Source organism: Sturnira hondurensis, unplaced genomic scaffold, assembly GCF_014824575.4.
Source record: "Sturnira hondurensis isolate 20B ecotype Veracruz unplaced genomic scaffold, ASM1482457v3 Scaffold0014430, whole genome shotgun sequence".
In the NCBI taxonomy this organism is placed as follows: Eukaryota; Metazoa; Chordata; class Mammalia; order Chiroptera; family Phyllostomidae; genus Sturnira; species Sturnira hondurensis.
Genome location: NW_028087061.1, coordinates 1,730,420 through 1,741,287, shown reverse-complemented (window position 1 = coordinate 1,741,287; position 10,868 = coordinate 1,730,420). Strand labels below are relative to the sequence as shown.

General features: G+C 41.4%; 1 protein-coding gene and 1 long non-coding RNA gene across 6 annotated transcripts in view; both read left to right on the top strand.

Annotated features, from left to right (window-relative positions):
- Positions 1-388: 388 nt before the first annotated feature.
- The window catches only part of CUNH6orf89 (chromosome unknown C6orf89 homolog), a 30,242-nt gene continuing 19,762 nt past the window's right edge, over positions 389-10,868 (top strand). The window contains exons 1-2 of one of the 5 annotated variants that reach the window (XM_037063288.1): positions 391-555; positions 7,083-7,189. Coding sequence is in view for 3 of the 5 variants with exons in the window: in XM_037063287.1 (XP_036919182.1) it covers positions 554-555 (2 nt within the window). In the remaining 2 variants the exon portion in view is untranslated. Of the gene's footprint in view, positions 556-7,082; positions 7,190-10,868 lie in introns of all 5 variants that reach the window. The other 4 variants (XM_037063292.1, XM_037063287.1, XM_037063291.1 and 1 more) reach the window with 4 other exon arrangements.
- Positions 562-1,086, top strand: LOC118998958 (uncharacterized). Its single transcript, XR_005069007.1, has 2 exons — positions 562-868; positions 982-1,086. It is a non-coding gene; the product is annotated as an uncharacterized LOC118998958 (long non-coding RNA).

Below are 10,868 nucleotides of genomic sequence, written 5' to 3'. Positions count from 1 at the left end.
TTTCACTAATATAAAGTGCTTAGCAATGTTCGGCACAAAGTCAGTCTCAAAAAATACTGAGTGGGCCGTATGTAAATTTGAGTTATATGCTCTATTTTTTCGTTTTTAGACATGGAGCTCCCCTAGGTAAAGGCCTGCCCTCCATTTACGTATTCGTTTCCTACCTACCCCTTAATGCCTGTCACGCTACCTGGCATGCAGTAGAGGGCTCAATTAACGCTTGTTGAATTAATCAATTCGGGTACTTAGTCTGTGTTAGCGGAGGTAGACCACAGAATCTGACAAGGACTGGGAAGCACTGAAAAGGAAAAAGTGAACACCAGGGGGAGCAAGAACCCGTGCTCTCCAGATATCGCGAGAATTCCCGACAACGCACGTTCCGTTTTTGGCGGAAGCGCGAGTCTGAGTGAAGGAGCTACCCTAGAGCAGGCGGTATCGCCTGTAGCTTGGGGGTTGCTTCCGGGTTGTGCGCTGTGAAGCAGGAAGTGATCGGCTTCTAGCCCGGCAGCTGCTGTCCCGAGGCGGGAGGAGCGCTGGGGGGCGCGGGCCCTGCATGTGAGTGACTGGGGCCCGAGGCCGGGAGGGAGAGGTCGCTCAGTGACAGCGTCGCCGCCGCGCCCGTTTGTGACATTCTCGCTCAACCCCTCCCCTGCCCCCACAGCCACCTCCTGTCCCTACGCTGACACCTTTTTTGAGCTTCTGGCGTTTTGCAGACTGATGGCATCCCCCAGCAACTGTCCGGAGTCCACTCCCTTAAAACATCTCCCCTATTTTCCTTCGTTCTCCCTTTAATAGCAAAGTGAGGTCGACCCTACTTGTTTCGCAGCCACTGCAGCGGTGTCCAAAACATGAGAGATGCTAGCGAAATGTAGGTTTCACTGCCCTTTTGACAGATTTCTATTTTTTTGTATATTGAGGTAAGATTCTCTGACCCCCTCCGAAACATCTTTCTAGTTGTTAAAGAGGGTTTTTTTTTTCCAGTGTGAATTTGGATTGTGATGAGCATGGCATTTGAACTTCCAAAAGGAGTATGTATACACCCTGACTTGGTGTATTGACCTGAATAAATGAGCTGTTTGTAATCGCCTTTTATTTTTCTTAATTTATTTTTAGACAGTGGGGGAGGAAGGGGAGAGGGAGAGAAACATCACCGTATAGTTGTCTCTCGCACGCCCCCTACCGGGGACCTGGCCCGCAACCCAGGCATGTGCCCTCACTGGGAATCCAACCGCGTTTGCAGTCCGGTGCTCCATCCACTGAGCCACACTAGTCAGGGCATGTAATTGCCTTTTAGTACAAGGAATTCACCTACTTCATTCCATAGTATTTGAAGGCCAATAACCTTACAAAAGCCACGTTTTCTGCTCTGAGAGCCCACATAGCCTTGGCATTCAAAAATATATTTCCTCATCACCTTATAGTAGAGACGACTTTGAGGTATTATGACTTTATCTGGGTGATCATTTGGTTGTTCACATGGTGGAACCTCATATGAACATCTCTTTGTTAGTTTGTTTGAGTTTTGAGTTATCACACTTTCTAAGGAACAACATGCCTTAACCTAAATTCAACTTTGAAATTGTGGGGGTTATAATATAAAATATAAAGTGATATTTTCCCTCCCATCTTCTAAGTTTTTCTAGCCGGGCTAATAATCAAATTAACAGGAGAAGACCAAAATTTTAGTACGTATGTGCAGAGAATTCACATAAGCATGAAATGCCCCAAGACAGTAAGGCAAATAGGCATATTCATCATTTTGGACAAAGGTGGGGGGTGGAATCTTAGATTTGAAAAGTGAGGTTGAGTGATTTACAAGTAGTTGAGGATGAGTGGAATACCCTTGGCAGGTTAGTTTTTGCTAGGCAACCCAGAAAACAGTTGTGGTGGTGGAAGGGATTGGCTCCTGCTTGGAGTCTTCCAGTCTAAAGCTAAGGTGATTCTATTAAGGTTCCCTTCCTGAAGCTTGTTTTTCCATCTGACTCTCTTAGGTAGGAAAGTGAGGGGAGGGGCAGTCAAAGGTGCTTTAAGTCTTTTAATTACCAACTTAAAATTAATATCCCCAAAGGAACTTTAGGGTAGCAAAACTCGGTCTCTTTCACTATATCGAAGTTTTGACTGAAGTTCATAGCCCAACTTGCATAAACAGACTTGCTCTCCCAAACAGAGAGAGGCCCTGGTTGCCCTGTTAGGCCCTTTCTGCTTTGGACCAAAGCAATTTTCAAGACCCAGGTTTAATCACCTCCTTCACAGCTAACTGACAACACCACAGAAAATATTCAATATAAGGGTCCTGACCTGCCCACCCAAACCTTCATTAGGCTAATATATATTTTAAAAATAAAGGAATAGACAGTGAAATGAATAAATAAAAACGATTTTATTTATTTGTTTTTAGAGGGGAAGGGAAGGAGAAAGACAGGGAGAGAAAATCAGTGTGTGGTTGCCTCTCACACAACCCCCCACTGGAGACAAAGCTCGCAACCCAGGCATGGGCCCTGACTGGGAATCAAACCAGTGACCCCTTGCTTTGCAGGCTGGCACTCAGTCCACTGAACCACAACAGCCAGGGCTTAGGTCCTTTCTGTAAATTTGTTCCATAGATACTGATGAGGTTCCACATTTCTTAGGTGAATTTGCATGTCTGTTTTTAGTTCCTCATGTTGTTATTGTCCCTATTTATCTCTGCTTTCGAGAAAAAATTTAGTGTGTGTGAGAGAGAAAGATAAGATAGATGTAATACAAAGTGATAGAGTTGTGTTTAAGGTTCAAAGTTGGAAAGGTTTAAAAATCAAGGTTGGAAGAAAGAGTTCAATCGTTGGACAAAGAAGTGGGGGCTAGGCTTTGTAGGCAGAGGGAATTATATGTACAAAAGAAAAAGATGCGAAACATTATGTTAGTGAAGAAGGAATGGGAAATGAGACTGAACAGGTAGGCAGTGACCACATTATAAAGGGCCTTGCTAAGTAATTTGGACTTAATCTTATAACAAATAGTAAGTATTTAATTTGAGTATTGGGACACATGTTTTACATACATCATTTTAGAATTCCTTAACAACACTGTTGGAAAGACGTGCATACTTACTCCCATTTTTTAAATAAAAACTGGGGCTTAGAGAAGTTCAGTACCGTCTCCTGGCCACACAGTAGATGGAGAATCTGGTATTTCATTCAGCTTTTTCCAACTCCAGTGCCTGTATTCTTAACCACCATGCTTAATTGTTCCCCAGCCGGGCATGTAGAATCAAGGAAGGAGTTTTAAATAGGTGAGTAATGTGGACCAATTTGTGTTACAGACAAATAACTTGTGCAGAGGATCAAGGGTAGATTAGCCAAGAGGAGATAACCTGAAAGTGTAGGGATTAAATACATCTTTGTGATGGTCCTTGGGAGAGAGGTTTATGGCCTTAACTGCCGTTAATGTAGAGCTAAAGAGGAGGTGATGAATGTGAGAATGATAGAGGTAGAATTGATGATTTAGTGATTTATTTACTGGTGAGGATGAGAAAGGAGGAGGAGAGGTTTTAAATTTGGAGAACTGATGTTTCTATTAAGAGAAGGCATGTAGTTGGAGAAACCAGTTGCAGAGAAAAATAAATCAGTTATGGTCACATTACATGTAGGGGACTGTAGGAAATTTGGGTCTTGAGTTTGGGAGACTTTTCTAGATTGGGGAAGAGATTTGGGACTCACTAATAGCTGGTTGTTAAAGCCATGGAGGGAATAAGAAGGTCAAGGACAGCTATGATTAATACCAACATTCAGGCACATAGACTCTGGGAAGAGAACTAGAGAATTACGCCAAGGTTTGAGAGCACTTGAAAGGGTTAATGGATAAGCCACAGCAGCTGCCGCAGGGCGATCAGGTAAGTTGGTAACTAAAAAACGTCCTTGGGACTTGTCATTAGTGGCCTTAGTGAAAGCACTATCAGTGGTGTGAGGGGGACAGAAATACGATTTTAGCAGGTTAATAAATGAATGGAGACTTAAGATGAAGTGATGCTTTTTTTGAGCTTGGCTCCAAAGAGAATAGAGTGCATGCATTGGAAGTCTAAAGGGGAAGCATTATTATTTTTTAAATAGTGAAAAGTGGAAAAGGTGAGGATAGGAGCAAGTAGATATAAATTTTGTAATGTGGGGGCTCCTGCTTCAAAGATGTCGATGTCATAAGAGAAAAAAGAAAAACCAGAATCTGTTCTAGATTTGAGTAGACCAAAGAGACCCAACAGCTAACTGTAATGTGTGACACCTTGGTTGGGTCCTAGATTTCTAAAAAGAAATGTGGGTCCTAGCTGGGTAGCTCAGTTGGTGAGAGCGTTGTCCTGATACACTGAGGTTGCGGTTCAATCCCCGGTCAGGGCACCTACAAGAATCAACCAATAAATGTATAAACAAGTAGAGCAATAAATTCATGTTTCTCTCCCTCCCCCCTCTCTCTCAAATCGATTTTTTTTAAAAAGCAATATGGCCTTTTTGGAGGGACAGTAAGGGAAATTGGACTATGGACTGGATAGTAGGTAACATTAGAGAATTAGTCATTTTAATAGTTATGATAATGATGCCTAATGTTCTAGAAAATAATGTCCTTATTCTTAGAAGATACATCCTGAAACATTTAGAAGTGATTTTGTGATGTGTCACAACTAACTTTCAAATGGTTCTGGCAAAAACAGAGACAAACAAAAAGCAAATACGGCCATGTGTTAACAATTGGTGAATCTGAGGATATACAGATGTTCACTGTCTGTTTCAGTGTTTCTGGAGGCTTGAAATTTTCAACATAAAAAGTTGGGAAAATAACGAAGAGGCATATTTTCAGCGAGTGGAGAAAGTCCCAGACTCTTCAAATCTCATTGGGCAGATGGCCAGAAAGGGGACCGTTAGGTTCAAGTGATGATAAAAGTGAAAATATAGAATTCTCTCAGTTGTAAAGTTTAAGTACTTATTTTAGTTTTCAATTGCTACTCTTTTAAGTTATGTTTTATCAATTAATTTTTCTTTAAATATGTCTGTTATTTCTTAATAGTTTTTATTATAATCCAAAGACCACATTTTTCCCCTGTAGTAGAACGTATCTTCAATTAATGGGAATCATTGGACAAATATAATAGAATATATTATAACACTAAACAATGGATTATCATACTACATGGGTAGCATAATACTAAAGAGCCTAGTAGGGGAGAAGCAAAATATTTCTATGGATATTGCGCCCATTATTGAAGATTGGGATGTATTTAGATGGGCTTTTGGAACTTTATTTCTCAACTATAATGTTTCCTCGTTCATGTTTTATCTAAATGAGTCAGCATTACCTCTGAGAGTGAGATATAGTTGAGCTGGCATAGTTGTTCAGTTTGGAAAGCTGAGACCCTCCAGGCTTTTGTTACATCAGTATTTAGGACATATTTCTGTCCCTAGAGGAATTCTGCATTAAACAGGGCAAAGGAGTTTACATTTAGTCTGATCTCTTAACCTGTTTTCTGCCTGAAGCATTTTTATTGATAAGTTTTATTAGAGTCATTCTATTACAACTCTGTTGTTTTTTCCTACAGTTAGACCCAGAAGGAGTTCTGGAGAACATTTCATTAGAGCTCTCAGTTTCTTCCTCCTGTTCTTGAAGTACTCCTTCAAAAGTGGACAGCCCCCTGGCTTACCTCCCCCAGCGCTCTCTTGAAAGCAGGCTTTAGCTATCTCAGTGATCATTTAACGTTTTGAGGAGGACAATTCCTTGTTGTGGGGTCTGTCCTGTGCGTTGCAGGGTGTTTAGTCTTCACCCCCTAGTACTCCCTCAGTTTTGACAATCAAAAATATCTCATATATCACCAAATCTCCCCTGGGGAGCAGAATCACCCCTAGTTGAGAACTGTTCCAAAGCAGTGTCTCCTCGTTGCAGGGGTTCCTCTGGTCAGCAGGGAGAACCACTCTCCCAGCGGTTCTCACAGTTCAGCATGTCCAGGGTGGGACCTGCGTGAAACCCTATTTTTTGTAATGCTGCTAGTGATCCTGCCTATGCCCTGGCAGGTACAAGCCACTGTTAAGAGTCAAACTCACTCTTCAGAACATCCCTCTATGGCAAAACTCATTTCTGCCAGAGTTGGACCTGCTTTCTAGATGTAAAGGGATTATAACAAGCCTCAGCTGATTTCACTCAGTCTCCACATACTTGATGTTTAGCCATGACTTTATATTTGATTTTTTTAAGGGATATGGTTTTATTTTTATACAAACTGTTGTGTCTGAGGGCTGACTTTCAGTAGATCGCAGGGAGGGAGCTGCTCTGGCAGTGTGAAACCAACCTAAGACAAGGCTTTTGTTGTCTAATTAACATCATATCCACTAGATGCCAGTAGAACCCCTCAAGTATTGCAGTAAGAAACATCTGCAGACTTTCCAGAGGTCCCCAGTGGGGGATCGGGGGCAGGATCCCCCTAGTTGAGAACCAAAGGCAAAAGGAGGGCTTATTATCAAGACTCCCACATGCTCTTAGAAATTTCACTAAATTATCAGTGACCACCTTTCTAATAACTTGGGAAGTATATTAGAATATCAGGGAAGAAGGATGTACAGTTTGCAAAAAATACATTCAGTATTGTAATGTCATTGTGTACTTGGATTATAAAAAAGAAATTATTGTTTTTGCAATTTAAACTAGGAGTTTAGTGAGATTGTTATGTCTATCAAAAGTGGGCAGAGGTTTACCAAAGTTGTAAGAGTCGTCAAAAATGATGATGGTTGCTCCTTTTAGCCTCACTCTGTTGCATACACCAGTGTTACGTTCTCCTCTGCCTGGGGGTCCTACGTGTGCCCCACCGCCCAATTCTTTCAAAAGTTTTTACTATATTTTTTCTACAATTCCCTCTGCTCTCCACCAGCCTTCTACGGAGTTTTAATTGATTTTGACTAGGTAATGTTGGATAATTTATTGTAGTGTGCTTAAATGAACATTATGCCTGCTTGGTTGGTTGCTTAGAACATCTTTGTTAATTTACTAGGAAAAATATATCTCTGGAATCATTAGTCCGCAAAACCAAGATGTGAAAACTGTTGTAATAAGTAATGGCTTTATTCTTTTTCCAGGGCTCTTTGTTGCTGGTAACTGCCCAGTTCTCAGCCACTCAGTTGTGATAATCAAGGCCCATGGTGCTGTGGTTTGGAACCGCCGTCTCAGAATAGGAAAATACTTGGTAAGGGTGGCAGCCTGCATACAGGTTAAAAGCACCACGCCTGAAGTCACACTTGGGTTCGTGTCCTGGGGAGTAATGAAACCTTTTGAGCCTTAGGTTCAGCATCTGTGAAATGGGATTAATCACACCTTCCGTGTGGAATTGCTCTAAGGACTTGACTGAGATAATGTTTCTGGAGTGCTTAGCACAGACCGTGCGCAGCACATAGGACCGCGTAACTGGGAATGGTCATATGGGAATGTGATTGGACATAAGTCTTTAGTTTCTAGTGAATTGAATTTGTTCTCCTTCCTGAAGTGTTTATACATTTCTAAAATTTTAGAGCTACATTTTTAAAACCTTCTGGTTCGATCTTCTAATTTTGGGGTTGAGGAAGTAGGTCAAGTAATTTAGCAGAATCACAACAACGGAATAAATGCCATAACAGGGGTAAGCTCAAATTCTATAAATATACATTTAAAAAAGTCTTTATTGAGGTGTAATGTATATGCCAAAAACTTCACCCACTTAAAATACACAATTCAGTGGTTTTTAGTATATTCACACAGTTGTGCAGCCCTCACCGCAATTTAAATTTGGGACATTTTTGTCACTCTAGACAGAAACCCTGTAGCTATCAACAGTTATTTCCCATTCCTCCCCACCCTCTTCTCTAGACAACCACTAATTAATGTACTTTTTTGTCTCTATAGATGTGTTTATTTTTTACTTTTTATATAAATGCAGTCATATAACACGTGGTCTTTTAAGACTGTCTGCTTTTACTTAGTGTTTTCAGGGTTACCTGTGTTGTAGCGTGGGTCAGCACTTCACTCCGTGTTACTGTTCGGTAACACTGTGTGGGCGGACCTCATGTTATCTGGCCATGCAGCAGTGCACGGACATTCGGATTGCTTCCATTTTTGAGCTATTATGAATAGTGCTGCTTGAACATCTGTGTGTCAGTTTTTGTGTGAATATATTTTAAATGCTTTTGGGGTCATACTTAAAAGTGGAATTACTGAGTTATATGGTAACTATGTTTAAATTTTTTGAGGAACTGCCAAATGGTTTTCCAAAGCAACTAGACCATTGTACATTCCCAGCAGTGTACGAGAGTTTCAATTGCTAAGCATTTTGGCCAACACTTGTTATTATCTGACTTTTATGTTATATCCATCCCAGTAAGTGTGGAGAGGTATCTTACTGTAGGTTTGATTTGTATTTCCCTGATGGCCAATGATGCTAAATGTCTTTCATGAGTTTATTGTCCATTTGTATATCTTCTTTGGAGAAATGTCTGTTCGAGTCCTTTATTGGATTGTTTGTCTTTTTATTACTGAATTGTAAGAATTATTTTTTTAAGATTTTATTTATTTATTTTTAGAGAGAGGGAAAGGGAGGGAGAAAGAGAAGGAGAGAAATATCAATTGGTTGCCTCCCACACACGCCCTGACTGGGAACTGAGCCTGCAACCCAAGTATGTACCCTTACCGGGAATTGAACCAATGACCTTTTGCTTTGGAGGAAGGACATCACCCAACTAACTGAGTCACACCAGTCAGGGCTGAATTGCAAGAATTCTTTAAGTACCTGAATATAGAACCTTATCAGATACATAATTTGGAAATATTTTCCCCCATTCTGTGGGATGTTTCACTTTCTTGATCATTTGCAGCACAAAAATTGTTAATTTTCGACATAGTCCAACTTATCTTTTGGTGCTTATGTTTTTAATAATATCTTAGCCATTGTGTAATCCAGTTTCAAGAAAATTTTCCCATTTTCTTTTCTTTTTTTTAAATATATTTGATTGATTATGCTATTACAGTTGTCCCATTGCTGCCCCCTTCACTCCCCTCCAGCCTGCACACCCTCTCCTACCCACATTCCTCCCCTTTCATTCATCTCCATGTGTCATACATATAAGTTTTTTGGCTTCTACATTCCCACACAATTCTTACCCTCCCCTTGTCTATTTTGTACCTACCGTCTATGCTACTTATTCTCTGTACCTTTTCCCCTCTTTCCTCCTCCCACTCCCCTGTTGCTAAGCCTCCATGTGATCTCCATTTCTATGGTTCTATTCCTGTTCCAGTTGTTTGCTTAGTTTGTTTTTGTTTTTGTTTTAGGTGTAGTTGTTAATATTGTGAGTTTGCTGTCATTTTACTGTTCATATTTTTTATCTTCTTTTTCTTAGATAAGTCCCTTTACCATTTCATATAATAAGGGCTTGGTGATGATGAACTCCTTGAATTTGACCTTATCTGAGAAGCACTTTATCTGCCCTTCCATTCTAAATGAAAGCTTTGCTGGATAGAGCAATCTTGGATGTAGGCCCTTGCCTTTCATAACTTTGAATACTTCTTTCCAGCCCCTTCTTGCCTGTAAGGTCTCTTTTGAGAAATCAGCTGACAGTCTGATGCGAACTCCTTTGTAGGTGACTGTTCCCTTATCTCTTGCTGCTTCTAGAATTCTCTCCTTCATTTTAACCTTGGCTAATGTAATTATGATGTGCCCTGGTGTGTTCCTCCTTGGGTCCAACTTCTTTGGGACTCTCTGAGCTTCCTTGACTTCCTGGAAATCTGTTTCCTTTGCTGAATTAGGGAAGTTCTCCTTCATTATTTGTTCAAATAAGTTTTCCACTTGTTGCTCTTCCTCTTCCCCTTCTCATACTCCAATAATTTGGATGTTGGAACGTTTAAAGATGTCCTGGGGGTTCCTAAGCCTCTCCTCATTTTTTTTTTCAATTCTTGTTTCTTCATTCTTTTCTGTTTCTTCCTTCTGGTCCACTCCATTGATTTTAGTCCCAATTTTCTTCCCATCACTATTGGTTCCCTGTGCATTTTCCTTTATTTCACTTAGCGTAGCCTTCATTTTTTCATTTAATTTGTGACCAAATTCAACCAATTCTGTGAGCATAGTGATTATCCGTGTTTTGAACTGTGCATCCGATAGGTTGGCTATCTCTTTGTTGCTCAGTTATATTTTTTTCTGGAGCTTTGATCTGTTCTTTTGTTTGGGCCTTATTTTTTGTCTTGATGTGCTATGTAGTGAGGGGTGGGGCAACCCAAGTCATGGGGTTGTGTGTGACACTGTATGTGGGGGAGGGGTCCGAGAGAGAACAATGGCACTTGCTCCACTCTCTGCCGGATTTCAGACAGTTCCCCTGCTTCCCCCAAGCAAACTGGGCCCTTCTGGTCCTGATTCCCATGTGGGTGGGTTTGTATAGGTTCTAGGACCCTGTGGGTCTCTCCAAGGAACTCTCCTGTGAGGCTGACAGTTTCTCACAGGAACTGTTGGCACTTCAACCCCCCACACGTGTTTTCAATTGGTGTTTGGAGGCTTTATTTCCTGGCGCTGGGACCCTAGGTTGTGTGGTCTGTCTTGATCCCCATTGTCGTCCAGTTTATCTGTGCGTGAATGTGGGTCCACCAGGTCTGCCAGCTGCCTTGTGTGCCATGCCCTTCCACAATCCAACGCCTCACTGGGCCCGCCCACTGCCGCCTTGTGCGCCTGTCCACCTGTCTGCCAGCCACCGAGTTGCTACCCCTCTCCACCCGGCTGCCTGCCTGACCCAGCTGCCTGACGCCCCTCCTACTGGTCTGGATGAATGTTTCTTCTTTGACTCCTTGTTTGTGGGACTTCCATAGAGTTTAATTTTTTGTCAGTACTGGTTGTTTTTTGTTTTTAATTTTTT